Source organism: Apodemus sylvaticus, chromosome 21, assembly GCF_947179515.1.
Source record: "Apodemus sylvaticus chromosome 21, mApoSyl1.1, whole genome shotgun sequence".
NCBI lineage: Eukaryota > Metazoa > Chordata > Mammalia > Rodentia > Muridae > Apodemus > Apodemus sylvaticus.
In genome coordinates, this window is record NC_067492.1 from 6,035,043 (window position 1) to 6,049,778 (window position 14,736).

Here is a 14,736-nt window from a genome sequence, read left to right on the forward strand (position 1 = left end):
CTACCTTGGAACATTATACAGAACAGAATCTTCCAGTTTATACCTTGTTCACTGTGTTATTTGGGTGACTAAAACATTTATGCAGTACCCACCATGTTGATGGCCCGTGCTGGCTGTTTGGCAGCGTGTGGCCAACCTCATGATGCCCGGCTGTTGGTAGGTCTTGTACATCGTCTGGCAGACACAGGCAAGTGCTCACGCTGGGTGACACCTACCAGCGCAGCCCTGCAGGCATGGTGCAGAGCTCTTCAGCTTTCGTAGATCTAGCCAAACCACCTTCCACACTGGTGAACCTGCTTCACAAACTGTTCACACCCTCAGGGGTCCTGTGTCACAGAGGATGACATTGTGACTATGGGTGTCCCGAATGTCCCAAGCCTCCACAGAAGCCTGCAGAGGCTGGGCTCATACTGCCGCCTACAGCTTGAGCCTTATTCTGCTTCTAGTGGAGGAGGTGCCAGTCTGATGGGATGGCCAGAGCCAGGGCTGTGGAGGCATGTGGTCTAGCCTCAGAAGCCACATGATGCCTGTGATATCCTGTAACTGCAGGCCACTTCTTACTTCTGGGACATGAAAGACCAAGTGTCTCCTGCCCTAACTTCCTGTGCCACTGTATTTTCAGAGATGTTGGTATTTCTGGTTTCAGAAGGAACTCTTTGAGACAACCACAGTTTACCCTCCAGACAATCTAACTTCAAAGGGAGGGTGAACCAAACAGTCTCTGGCAGAGGCAGCCACATCCTCCCTGGCGAGCCCCTGCTGAGTGTTGAGAGAGGGTGACCATGCATGCTGTGGGACCCATCTGGATGGTGACATAACTGCTAGAACCTCCAGAGAAGGGAACGGTAATGTGGTGCTGGGAGCGCCAGCTCGTACTAAGCTGTGGTGAGGCCGAATAACCTTGGCCTCATACGTCAAGGTCAATTTCTCAGTGGCCCTGGGAGAAATAAATGACAAATGGTACCCAGGAGTCAGCACCTACTTAGCAGGGGGTACTACCCGCAGACTAGCTCTCTCCATGAGGCAAAGAGCAGACTGCATCCCACTGGGGAAAGGCTCAGTGCCATCTTTAGATCTGGAAAGCCCTTAGGCAATGTGAACACCATCTCTTCTGGCTCTGGTCACACAGGACATCAGGTTCTCTCAGGAAGCCATGCCTGGGGCTGGAGATAGTCCGGTAGTGAACAGCACTGGCTGCTCTTCCAGAGGACACGAGTTTGACTTCCAGCACCCGGAAGGTGACTAAGAAATGTCCGTGATAGCTAGGCCATGGTAGCTCACGCCTTTAATCCAAGCACTCAGGAGGCAGAGATGGTGGATCTCTGTGATTCTGAGGCCAGCCTCACCTACAGTGCAAGTCCCAGGAGAGGACAGACAGAGCTACAGAGAAATCCTGTTCTCAAAAAATAAGCAAATAAATAAACAACAAAGGAAATAGAAAGGAAGAAGGAATATTGTTGACTCCAGTTTCAAGGGACGCGACAGCTTTTTGTATATCCTTTTCTGGTTTCTGTGGGAATATACATGGTGCACAGACACACATTCAGGCAAAACACCCACACACGTTAAAAAGAAAAAAAAGGTTAGAAAGGCCATGTCACCATGTCTTTGTTTCAAAGTCTTTCATTTCTTCTGTTCTCTGAGAGGCAGCAAACAGGTTTTCTCCCTGACTACATGAAGATGCACAAATGACCAACAATTCTGCACAGGAACACATAGGCAGGCGCCTCTTGTGAGACAGAGGAGGGCCAGGGAGGAACAGGAGGAGCGGGATACACTGTCACCCCTAGCTGGGTGACAGGCCAGACTTTAAAGCTGTTTAGATGACATGCAGGTTAGGTGTGGTGGTGTATTCTTTTAATCCTAACATTTGGGAGACAGAGGCAGGCAGATCTCCAAGGCCAGCCTGGTCTACAGAGTAAAGGGCAGCCTGGTCTACAGAGCAAGCTCCAGGCCACTATGGGTTACACAGTGAGACTCTGTCTCAAAGTTACTTTTCCCGATGATGTCCAGAGATGGTGTGAGGGACTGGTTTTATTTTTCACCATTAGAGGTGGGTTCAGTTGAAAGTCTGAGCAGCACTTCTGAAGCTGATCTTTTGATGGCCTCTCAGGAAGCAGGCCTGGAGGTGGGGTGGTCCCAAAGGCCCAGGGTTCCTCTGCTTCACGGTTCCTAGAGCATGGATCTTCATTTGGAATTCGTTGTCTCGTGGTTGCAGAATAGCTGCTGCAGCTCCAGATGTCACATCCTCATCTGGATGGACTTACAGCTGCTGAAAGGAAGAGGCAGGATGCCAGGTTTTCTGTGCTTGCTTGTCATTTCCAGAACACACACCTCTTCTCCCTCTTCCCCATAGATGAAACTTGCCACAGGCCATTCCAGCTTGGACACTGGGATGTACACATTGAATTGGGACCATCTGAGCAGTGACCCTCCCCGGGACCGGGTGTAGATCATCCCACCAAACCCAGGAGTAGGTGAGGCACTGGTGGATGCCATGCCCCTCGGGCCTGCCCTCCCCAGGCCACCGCTGACCCACGAGCAGTAGTAGAACATGGATCCAGACTTCATGGCCTTGCCAATTCACGCTGGAGAAAAAAAGAGATGCAGCACCAATTCATGTGACCTGTGACCTCTTACCCGTATATAAAGTTGAACACGGAGTCCCTCCTGCAAATGGCCAACTTAGAAACAGACTATGACATTAAGCTGACTATAGATGGGTACAAGTCAGTCCTCAATATCTTGCTGAAAGGGCAGTGCTCTGAGCCCCTGCTCAGTCACATCCAGGGCCCCTTGGCCCAGAGCACCTATTAAGATCTCCTTATGTTTACAGGTTGGAGCTGGAATTATGGGTAGTTGTGAGCCGCCCACCGTATGTGCCTAAGGTCACAGCCTGGGCCTCTGCAGTGCTTTAACCCCAAGCTGTCCGTTTTCCACTTCTTGGGTGTATTTCTGTGGGTGTGTATGTGTGGAGGTTGGGGGACAAGCTGCAGGAGGTAGCCCTCACCGTTCACTGAGCTCAGGGCACTAGGCGCGGCAGCCAGCGCCTTGACTCACGGAGCCATTTCCCAGCTCAGGCCAGTCCTAAGGCACACTTTGTGTCTGCTCCATACCAGACACCTACTGATGTCTGAAACATGCAGCCTCCCAGGAAGGCATCACTGGACCAACACGTAGGAGGCCCTCACTGGCCACTGCACAGCTAAGATCCTGCTCCACAGACCAGAGCCTCTTCTAGGCTCTGTTGGGGTACAAACCGTCAGTGCTGCCTGGGAGATACCTGACACAGCCTTTAACACCTCAGTAGCCCAGATCTTCCCACACACAGACAGCTTATGAGACATGGACCTCTGGCCTTGCCTGGCTGTGGTATGTCTCTGCCATTGGACTGGGGTCCTTGGTCAGGGTTCCCAACTCATCCCTAGATCAAACACCCTTCAATCTCTGTAAAGTATTCCTTACCTGCTCAGGACAATTTCCTGCCTCAAACTTGTTGGTTTTTTTTGTTTTTGTTTTTTGTTTTTTTGTTTTTTTTTTTTACTTCTCTTTCAATTCTAAGCCCCTTGGATATCTCTTTTGAGGCGGGGTCTCACGTAACTTAACTAAGACTGGCTTTGAACTCCTCATGCGGCAGAGGATGATCCTCTTGCCCTCTCTCTGCTTGAGTGCTGAGATCACATGTGAACACTGAGTACACAGTCTACCAGCTGAGACACACATCCAGCCCTCCGAGTTCCCTAGGCTGGGACTGTCATTCAGTGGTAGGCCGTGTGCCAGGCCCTGTTTGACCTCAGCACTGCAAACATGCCGGGCACAGCACATGTGGAAGGATTAGAGCCACTATCGAGGAGCAGATAGGGTCCTGGCACTGCAGACCCTGAGACGACCCTTCTATGCGCCATGGTACAAGTTCTGAAGTGTGAGGCGCATGGTAGGGTACATTCCATGCAGGGCTCCCTGCTCCTAGGACTGTTTCTGAGGACCCTGGAGGAAGCTCACTCAGAGCAAACCCACCCCATTCAGAGGGAAAACAAAAGACACGGGTGACGGCATGGTCAGCATTCTACTCGGGGCTGGTCAACTCCAACCAGAAATGAAATCAGGAACATGATCGCACGGCTCTGGGCACAGCGTCTGCACAGTTCAGTCCCAGTCCCCCTCGCCCTCAGGATTGTCCTCCTGAGGCACCTCCAGGTCGTTGAAGTGGAAGTTGGCCATCATGTCACGTACAGCCAACATCAGCCTGTTCAAGCCTTGATTGCGGTTCGGACCCCCGGCCACTCCTTCCTCCAGCCTCTCCCCCTGAACAATGAGACACATCTAAGTGGGGACTGTCTGCATAGACTTGAGATCCTGGGATCAGTGGCTGAGGCAACTCAGGCCCCAAGACTGAGCCTGTCCCCTCCCAAAGTCCCTGCCCAGAAGAAGAAGAACAAGAAGAAGAAGAGCAAGAAGAAGCTCTAGAAAGCCAGATGCGTTTGTTTAGCCGAAGCCGACCTACCGTGGTGCTGAGCTGCCTCTCGGCCCACACCGCTCACCTTCCAGCCGCTATGCGACTCCAGTGGCAGAGTCCCCACTATAAGCACGGCACCACAGGCAGGTGCAGGCTCACCTTTCCTGCCTCCACCCTGAGCAGGACTTGCCCGTGTTGACTTGGGAGGGGAGACCAATGTGCTCGAGCCACATACCTCTGTGGTGTAGTTGGGCAGCAATGACCGAAAGAAGAGGGCGATGGTGTTTCCGTGGCTGACTGGACTCATCCTGAGCATTAAAAAGAACAGGAAAGAGAGGAGAGAGAGAGAGAGAGAAAGGGAGGGAAGGAGGAAGGGAGAGAGGGAGGGAAGGGGTCAGAAAATGAAAGTTAACAGACACTGTGGGGTTCCAGTGTCGGCTGGCCCGACCCTCTCTAATTGATGGGGACAGGCAGCCTTTGAGGGGAGCTCAGGCCTGGCCCTAAGCTGCACATCAGGATGTGGGGTTGGCAGTGCTGACTACCAGCCTGCCCTCGGGCAACAGGAAAAGGGGGTAAGGACACCCAGAGCTGGGTCTTTAGGGATCTCGTCTGCTGGGACGCACGGAGACAAAACAGGGTGCCTATGGTGTGTGACGGCTGGGGAAGACGAGTTAGTCACAAAAAGGCAGGCAGGAAAGGTCAGGACATCACTGGGAGGTCCCTGCAGGGCCAAGCTCAGCTCCGTACCACAGTGTGGTCACACTTGCATCTGGGGACACCTAGCAGAAGGATGACTGGGCTATGACAGCCTGTTAGGATGTTTCTGAGCACACTGAAAAGTCTCATATTAATCTAAAACTTTAACAGAAGTGCCTACTCAATATCTCCTGTCAGGGTTTAGAAAGCCTGTGGCCCTTGCCTGAGACAAGACATGGGAGCAATGGGCCCACGTGTGGCAGCCATGATGGCTGGGAGGGAAGGGAAGCGAGCGCTCCCATGCCCCTGCACACAGCACCGTAGTCAGGCGTGTGCGTGTCAGTGCTTGGCCTACTACCGTTCTCTGTCAGCCACACGGTTCCTTCAGTGCTCACTGGACCCTACACTGTACTCTTGGAAGACGACTTGCACACAGCAGAGGACCAGTTGTCACCCTTTGGTTGGGACACACTTTTCTACAAAGCAGGTGACTGTCACTTCCTGGCATGGCATGGCCTTCTTCTTGGGCATTTTTCCCAAAGCTTCTACACAATGTGACCGCTGTGTGTCTCTGGTTCTAGGTTTGGTGTCTGCGGCATGCCACAGTGCACGGTCAGTGGTCGCTTCTTAGTCTGCACTTTGCAACTTGCTACAAACCCGCAGGAAGTGCCCAGACCTCCAGTAGACTCAGAGGCAGCCCCAGGTTATGCTGTCTTCCCTACTCCTGAGTGCACTAGGCCCTTTAGCCTGGTTTGCCATTTTCCTTCTAGTCTGTAAGGGCAGCCAGCCCCAGTGAGCCCCAAAGTCCCAACGTGGGTTGTGTGGGCAGGAGGACAAGCAGGAACCGTACCTCTCTGGTCTGACGTAGGAGTAGATGGTGTCCAGGGGAGGCAGAGGGTCAAACCCCATCACAGACTGTGTGGTCACATCCTTAGGAGGGGACACAAAACAGAGATTCTGGAGCCGTGTTGGCAGCCTTGGCCTTCCTAAGCTTCAGCTGGTCTCCACTCAGACTTGACCTGTCTGCTGGAGGCAGTGACACCACCCGGCGAAATGGCTGTTCCATTTGTTCCATGAAACTTTAGGTCTGGGTGGAACAGTCTCTCCCAGAGAATGAGGGCTAACATGTGACATTTTGCCTCAATGAGTAGGACGTAGGGCAAAGGGCACTTTACACAGGTGGCACTATCTGTACTCATGTCGCCAATGACTGCCCTGACCGCAGACCACGGTCAGTCTAGGGATGAGAGCCACTGGGTCCCACTGAGCTGCTGGTTCACCAACTGACCCAGCCTTGGCCACACCCTGGGGTGCCAAACATGGGGATCTGTGAGAGCAGGGCCAAGGTGCTGCTGTAGGGGCTTGCATTACATGAACCACTGCAGGGTTCTGTGAGGAAGGCCTAGGTCTCTGTCACAGCAAGCGGGGCACCATGCTGGAATAGCTCACCGAGGCAGTAAGTAACATGGTGAGAAAGGCCCAGAGAAACCAGCCATGGGGACGAACCCTCTGCACCAGTTCCAGCCCACACAGCATGCAGGCCGGCAGACACTGTGGGTAGCTGTGCTATGACCGGCACACATTTCTGCGCCCCTCTTACCGAGGGAAGAGCAGCAACAGCCTCCTTGATCTCAGACAGTATCACGTGGCGGTGGATGTTCCTGGGTGCACGCTGGTACAACACTTTCCGCCTGAGGGCAGAGTAGACAACAGCAGATCAACTGGTGTCCACAGGGCCAAGTGTCAAGTTACCCATGCCCAGCCCGGAGAGGACCAGCGCGCACTGCCTTGTCTGACTTCTGGTAAAGCTTCCCATGTCATCCTTGGGTTGAAGCTGTGCTACCAGCCCACAGCCCCGTGGCAAGAGTAGGCTCTGAAAGTGAACTCCAGCTTGGTCTGAAATGTGGCCCCTACAGCCATAAAACAGAAGTGAGGAGGGCTGTGGGTAGTCTGGTGAGATACTACATTCTGCACAATGCAACCTGGGGTGGCTGTGCAGTCCTTACTGCTACTGTAGGGTCTGCCTCCCGCTGGGCACGGGGCAGAGCAGAGCAGGGCAGGGAGAGGCATCCAGCCTGGACAGTGTTCACAAGAAGAAGAAGAAGAGCATTCTCCGCCCCCCAACCCCCGCCCCAGGAGACCTCAGGGGCCTCCTCTCCCTGGCCCTGCGAGATGATGCAGCCAGGACAGAACAGAGCCCTCGGAACCAGCCAGCCTCGACTGGAGCCGGGATGCTCATGAGGACCATGAGCAAAACTGCACAAGTGGACGAGGGCTGCTTCTCAAACACAGCAAATGAGGCTCCAAGTTCCAGAGAACCCCACATGCTGCAAAGAGGTCAGCAGGTTCTCGAGTTGCCTTTTGTTTCCAATTTGTGTCAAGAAGGGTAAGAAAAACAAAACAGCAGAAAAATAGAAACAAATCAACAAGCCACACACCGTCACATGCGTGAAGACAGCAGGCCCACAATAACCCCACAACACCCCACACTGTCACATCTGTATGAACAGCAGGCTCACAACACCCACATGCTTTCACATCTGTATGGACAGTAGGTCCACAACACACCCACACCGTCACATCTGCGTAGACAACAGGCCCACAACACCCCCCACGCTGTCACATTTGCATGGACAGCAGGCTCACAACACCCACACACCTTTAAATATGTGTGGACAGCAGGCTCACAACACCCACACAATGTCACATCTGTGTGGACAGCAACAGCCATGCCTAGGACCACTGGTTGCTCCTTCAAAAGCTCAACTGGAATCTGAGCTCAGTGTCTGTGATGATCCAGGAGGGCACCCAGCGGGAACTCGGGCCAGCAGCGGTGCTCCCTGAGCTAGCGCCTGTCAGGCTCACTCACCTATTCTCACAGGCCTCCACAGCAGGGTCGCCCGCATCCACTGCTTGCAGAACCTCACGGACATTTTCCTCTAGCCAGCTCATAATGGCGGGTTCTTTCCAAAGAAAGTGTGACCTCCCGAGGTACAGACTCACCAGCTGGCCCAGGGCAGGAGGCTGGCTGTGAAAAGCAAGGGTAGAAGCGGACCTTTCTCAGAGCTCCGTGGGACAAAAGGGTATCCAGGAAAGCCTAGTGCCTGGAGTAAAGGCGGCTACCCCTCAGCTGACCAGGCCACTCCACCTCCGCGGGGTGGGGCTCTTCTCCAGCGGGAGTTACTTGAGTACATAGTCAACAGGAGTGTGAGAAAAGACACAAATGACTCCATGTTTCTGTTTCTGTGTGGAGCAGCACCAAAGGCTGGCCTACAGCTGCTGACTGGGCACCCGCAGAGGGTGGCAGCCACCACACGACACATCTTTTTCTGTCTGTTTTTCTTGTTTCTGAGAAATATGACAGTCTAGAAATCTGGGAAAAGTTCATGATACTAACAGTCACAAGTCCCGCGACCTTCCCCGTCTTCTGTGAGTATGCCTCCTGACTTCACGCCCCACCCACAACTCTTTTAAGGCCGCATTCTGTGAATCGCACGCTTTAGACTGGCAGCTGCTCACCTGTCCACACAGGTGAGATGCCCTGCACATGACTGTGGCTCCAGGGCCGTCCTCTGCTACTCTAGATGGTTGGCGCCCCCGGAGAGGATCCTTTCCTCCTTTAAGGGTGAGGGAGCAACACCCACAGTCTCCCATTTGCAGGGCTCTAGGGAGAAGAACCCACGTCTCCCATCTGTGGGGCTCTGTACCTTATCTCAGCATCCGGCCCAAAGAAGCGGTGGTTTGAGACTGTGGCATCAGGCCGCACACTGCAGTACTCCAGCAATGGCATAAGAACTGCAGAGAAAGCAAAGCTTCTGTGGATTCTGCAGCTCTCGTCCCAGCTTGACTACCAGTACAGAATTTGTACATAGGCTGGGTCTCTCACACTAGGCTCCAATGTAGCTCTAAACTCTAGGGAAGTGGACACATGTCCTGTTGATTCGTCTCATCTGTGTCCAAGGAATACTTGTCTATCACCTCCAAGGATAGATGGATGCACGTTTTAATCATAACAAGGTTAGACTTGCAGGCAGACTAGAGAATGGGGTTGACTGTGCCCTAGGAGAGCTAACTCTGCAGGGGCCAGGATCCGACAGATGGCCCACAGAGCCAACCTGGCTCTCTTTGCATGTAGTGTTGTTCACTTAAGTGCTAGTTTCTCTGAATAGCTCACGGGTTGGTAATCTACCAAAACACAACCCAGCCATCCAGTGACTTCCTGGGGACAAGCTCATGCAGCAGTGTCCTGTGAGGGGGGGTGCCTGCCCTGCAGCACAGCATACGGGCTACCGGTTAGCTGGTCCCCAACAGAAAAGGCACTGCAAGCCTCATCAGACCAGACAGCAGAGGCAGCTTCTAAGAACAGAACTGATCCTCACTGGGTCAGCACATAGAATTTCTGCCTGAGGTTGCCAGGTCTCGTTGGTAGGCTGGGTTCTGGCCAAGACTCAGGGAACTCAGCATCTACAATGTGGCACCAATTACTTTCTAACAGAGAAGCAGTTGTCCATAGTCTTGTGTCAGTGTCATTTTGTGTACACTCTCAGAAGATGTGGGCAAGATCTCTCTCACCCTATTCTCCCGGTCACATGCCTGTGAGGGACGTCTGGGCAGTACCAGGGCTTCTTCCTGGCTACTCACAGTCAATGCCCTTCCAGTACCTTTGGGCTAGCCTTGGGCCTCTCCAGATGCTACTTCTGCTTTTTCTTCTCTAGTACCACAGGCTATCTAACACACCGTGTCTGGAAAATGCCCCACTCTCCCATCCTAAACTAACTCCAGGAGAAGACATTTGTCCCTCCCATCTCATACCTCACCAAACTTGTAGTCAGCTCCCTGAAGTGGGTAGATAACTGTCTACCTAGAGCTACAGCGAGGCTTTAGGCTGTAAGGGATTGCAATCTTTGCATTAAGTGTGGAGAGGGCTGTGAGCTAGCCTCAGTCCCTACAAGAGGTGGCACTCACCTCCAGGGAACATGGTGAGTGCCTGCTGTATCAGGAGGGAAGCCTGCTGCCTGGCAGAGCTGAGCTCCTGCTCAGGTAAGTCTGTTTGCTGACTCAGAAGGAAATAGGCCAATGGAACTGAGAAGGCAAAATTTGGGAGCTGGGATAGGTTCTTGTGAGCCTGTGAAGGAAGAAGAAACAAAGTCTGAGGCCTCAAGCTTGCAAAGAAAAACCATGGGGTTTACAGATGTGCAGTGGACTCCACGTAGCCCGCAGCTGCTTCCTCTTGGGCCTCTGACCTTAAGGTAAGAAAACCTTTTTTTTGTTGTTGTTTTTGTTTTTTCAAGACAGGGTTTTTCTGTGTAACCCAGGCTGTCCTGGAACTCACTCTGTAAACCAGGCTGGCCTCAAACTCAGAAATCCACCTGCCTCTGCCTCCCAAGTGCTGGGATTACAGGCGTGCGACATCACGGCCTGGTGAAAACCCATTTTCTACATGCAGAACAGACAAAATGACACAGAAAGGCAATAATCAACCCAGTCAGATGGCTGATGCTACAGCAGCAGGTCGGCTCGAGCCTCTCCGGTCAGATACCAGCCTCGCCTCTCAGCTCTGGAAGCAGGGAAGCTGGCAAAAAGCTCATAAAATCAATTCAGCAGAAAAGGGATCCTACTCCACCTAACACGAGCTGTTCCCAGTGCCCTCCTTTCTTACTGTGTTTTGAGAAGACAAGTGACTTGTACATGTCGTTTCTATTGTGCATGCACGCACAGTGCACACACACATGTACATGAGTGCAGAGGCCAATGGTCAATACTGGGTGTCTCTCTGCAATTGTATTTCTTTCTTTCTTTTTATTTTTTTATTTTTTTTGTTTTTTTTTCGAGACAGGGTTTCTCTGTGTAGCCCTGGCTGTTCTGGAACTCACTCTGTAGACCAGGCTGGCCTCGAACTCAGAAATCCGCCTGCCTCTGCCTCCTAAGTGCTGGGATTACAGGCATGGGCCACCACCGCCTTGCTTCATCCACCCCCCCCCACGGACTATTATTTTTTTAAAAGATTTACTTTTTTTTCAAGATTTATTTATTTATTATATGTAAGTACACTGTAGCTGTCTTCAGACACACCAGAAGAGGGCATCAGATCCCGTTATAGATGGTTGTGAGCCACCATGTGGTTGCTGGGATTTGAACTCAGGACCTTCGGAAGAGCAGTCAGTGCTCTTAACTGCTGAGCCATCTCTCCAGCCCCAAGATTTATTATATCTAAGTACACTGTAGCTGTCTTCAGACAGCACCAGAAGAGGGAGTCAGATCTCATTATGGATGGTTGTGAGCCACCATGTGGTTGCTGGGATTTGAACTCAGGACTTTCGGAAGAGCAGTCGGTGCTCTTAACGGCTGAGCCATCTCTCCAGTCCCTTTGCAATCGTATTTCATTATTTATCCCTTTAAATTCTATTTACCTATTTGGTGTGTGTGTGCACACATGCATAGCATAGCACGTGTGTAGAGGCCAGAGGATAACCTGCAGAAGTCAGTTCTTTCCTTCATCTCTGTGTTCTCTCCCCTTCTGTTCTGAGACGAGCCTCTTCCTACACCTGCAGCCCATCCACTGGCTGCACCTCCAGCCGTGCCCCGCCCTGTCCCTGCAGGAGCAAGTTACATCCCACACTGCTGTGCCCTGCTTTTCATGTGGGTTCTGGGTAGCCGCACTCATGTCCTCATTCTCACACAGTCCCTTCTGTCCTGGGAACTGTCATCATCACAATTCCACAGCCTCCTACACCACAATGACTGCCGACCTTCAGCCCTATATGACGTTGAGCTCCAGGGATAAACTAGATCCTAAGAAGCAAAATCTCTTGGCCCACTATACTAAGCAGTGTGTAACTTAAGATGATTTAATCTCGTTTTAGTTAATGTAAAATATGTACTGTGAAAGAACCTCCCTCACTAGCCCCTGCTGGGAGCAAGCGGCACAAACCGCTGGCCTCCACACATCCCTTCTTCCCAGCAACCAGCCAAGGCTGGGTGGGTGGGAGCCCGCCAGCCTGCCCTCCTTTGAGCTGTCTGGCAGCTGCATTATGGAGAATGCATATGGAGGTGCCGAGTGGCACCTAACCCAATAAACCCAAAATGTCACTTTAACACACGTCCATGGTCATGGGCTAGAAAGTCTATGTTATTTCCAGCACTGCCTGGCACCAGCCATGCTCATGTGCTGGGCATCCGCGGCAGCAGCAGGTGCCGCCCATCCCCCATTTTCACTTCCATGAAAGTCTGGAAGGCACAAGCGACTGGTTATGGTTATATGCCTGTCTGTTCAGGATTTCTGCAGAATGGGAGTCTGCGTGCTGAGGTTGCCTGTGTCAATCTCATCTGGCAGCCTGCTTCCTGACTGCTTCCTGTGTGACCACAGAGTCCCGGGGTCTCCCCGACCTTTCATCACCACTAGCACCACTGTCCTGCACAACCTCTAGGAAGACTGAATCTTGTTCAGCAAAAGTAACAAGAAAGCCAATAGGGCAGGAGGCCCTGGGATCTACCAGAGCTGATTCAGGCTCCCAACATCTTGTCCTAAGGTTGTCCCCCGAACATACACGGTGTGGACCAGAAAGGGAAGAGGGCCCGGCTGCCCCTTCGAGGCTCGGCTCGTGGCTACACATACCTCCCATTCCTGGAAGAGGCGGATCAGGTACTCGTAATTCCGGGCTCGGAGGGCCAGGTGGTCAATAAGCAGCAGCATGCACAGGGGGTCCTCATCCGGCTCCAGGCTTCCGGAGGGAGGCAGCGGTGGGTGGGAACAAGGAGACAGGAAATGTCGTCAGGCCAGAGTGCCCACGGGTCTGTGGTGAGTGCTGACGGCCATGCGGTCCAGTGAATACTTACCTCAGGATGAGTTTGCAGTACTCCAGTGCGGTACGTGGGCATCCACGCTTCTCCAAGAAACTCATCTGCTTGTAGAGGGCCAGGTAGAAGCTCCTAGGTCAAAAACAGTTCCCTGTGCATTAGTGACAAGGAAAGCAACAGGACATGGGACGAGAGGCCCAGCGCTGTGTCCCCTCTGGGTCACGACAGCATTTCCTAAGTGGCCAGACAAGAGTGTTTGTGGATATCCCCTGTCCAGAAGAAATATGTCCTCTTTGTTATTTAGTTAAAAATGCACTTACATGTGAATCACACTTTTCTGGTTTTACCCAGGATCTGACTATGCTGCCAAGTCTGAACTCCTAGGCTCAAGAGATCTACGTCCGAACGCCACGTCTATACATGGGTGAGCACGCTTGCCTATACTCACGTGTATGGGAAACACTGAACAATTTTTTTTCTTTTCTGGTTTCTTAAAGAGGCAACCTCACGTAGCCCAGGCTGGACCAATCTTCCTAGGTAACCAAGGCTGACTCCTCAGGGCTGAGACTGTCCCTGTACCACTGTGCTTGCAAACCTGACTGACACTTAGAGGAAGGCAATCAAAGCTCTATAACCATAATCCTCACATGCTCACGCTTTAACAGCTGCACAGCACTGCACGTGGGTGCATAAAGCTGTGTGGTGACTTCACTTAGAACCTGTTTCAAAGAAGTAAAAGTCTAACTAGAAGAGACAAAAGCAAGGAGTACCCAGGAGCCAGAGAAGGAGATCCAAGCCCAGCACTCAGTGCAGGAGTGGACAGTGGCTGAGGATAAGGTGGGGACGGCCGCTGTGGCAGCCCGGGGTTACGCAGCCGCACAGAAACACAGTACTAGATGTCAAGGAAGGGCAGGCACTCAGGCTACAAGCAGACGGTAGTTGGGCCGCGAAGGCCGTAGGGAGTGCTCATCAGATTTAAGAACCTGGAGTCACACCTACTAAGCATGCAGTGGAGCTTTAGCCACAGGGGCGGGGCTTTCCCCAGAACCAGGAGGCATGGCCCAGAACCAGGAGGCATGGCCCAGAACCAGGAGGCATGGCGCAGACCTCGCTTGCCCAGGGCCCCACAGGCTCACTTGTCACCTGAACGGGCTTATTTTGGGGCAGTCTAATGTCTGGTCCTTCAAGCCAGCCCTCTGCAGTTCAGCTGCAAACACAGTCTAATGTCTGGTCCTTCGAGCCAGCCCTCTGCAGTTCAGCTGCAAACACAGTGAAGCCTAAACGGCACCTGGGCCTTCAGGACCCTGACCCTCAGGAGCAGGACAGCCTTGGATCACAACACTCACTCACGGGACCTGAGGGCACCCGTTACTCACTCTAGGGTGGACCACACTCACCTGTTCTCGGGTCTGCGGTAATCCAGCCTGCAAGTGCCACTGGTGAGACTGAACAAGGGGTGAAAGGCGCACTCCATGCTGTACAGGGCTCTCTCTGTGGGCCACAAACATCAGAGGAGGGTGTCACAGACACAATGATCATAACTCTCTCCTCTAACAATCACAGCAAGGAAAGTTCTGGAAGGAAAGAGCATGGAACTGGGACCCTGAAAGGGACGGCACACAGACTTCCCAGGTATTTCCCAATGACTCTAGCTTAGTGCAACATACATCTGTTTCTGTACCAGAACACTTCCTATACCAGAACATACAACTGGTGTTGTGATCTGCTAACACCAGATACCCACTTGTTCACCAACATGCATCATCACAAAAGCTGCCACGCACATT

The 14,736-nt window shown here is 52.5% G+C and overlaps 1 protein-coding gene across 4 annotated transcripts in view; it reads right to left on the minus strand.

Annotated features, from left to right (window-relative positions):
* Positions 1–1,263: 1,263 nt before the first annotated feature.
* The window catches only part of Tcf25 (transcription factor 25), a 31,251-nt gene continuing 17,778 nt past the window's right edge, over positions 1,264–14,736 (minus strand). Inside the window, exons 9-18 of one of the 4 annotated variants that reach the window (XM_052166155.1) lie at positions 14,347–14,440; positions 12,989–13,081; positions 12,768–12,873; positions 10,118–10,277; positions 8,860–8,947; positions 8,022–8,180; positions 6,753–6,843; positions 6,003–6,082; positions 4,692–4,764; positions 1,264–2,269 (exon numbers count right to left, since the gene is read on the minus strand). In XM_052166155.1, coding sequence (XP_052022115.1) covers positions 2,264–2,269; positions 4,692–4,764; positions 6,003–6,082; positions 6,753–6,843; positions 8,022–8,180; positions 8,860–8,947; positions 10,118–10,277; positions 12,768–12,873; positions 12,989–13,081; positions 14,347–14,440 — 950 coding nt within the window. In that variant the 3' untranslated portion in view covers positions 1,264–2,263. Of the gene's footprint in view, positions 2,589–4,047; positions 4,306–4,691; positions 4,765–6,002; positions 6,083–6,752; positions 6,844–8,021; positions 8,181–8,859; positions 8,948–10,117; positions 10,278–12,767; positions 12,874–12,988; positions 13,082–14,346; positions 14,441–14,736 lie in introns of those variants that run through there. The other 3 variants (XM_052166154.1, XM_052166153.1, XM_052166152.1) reach the window with 3 other exon arrangements.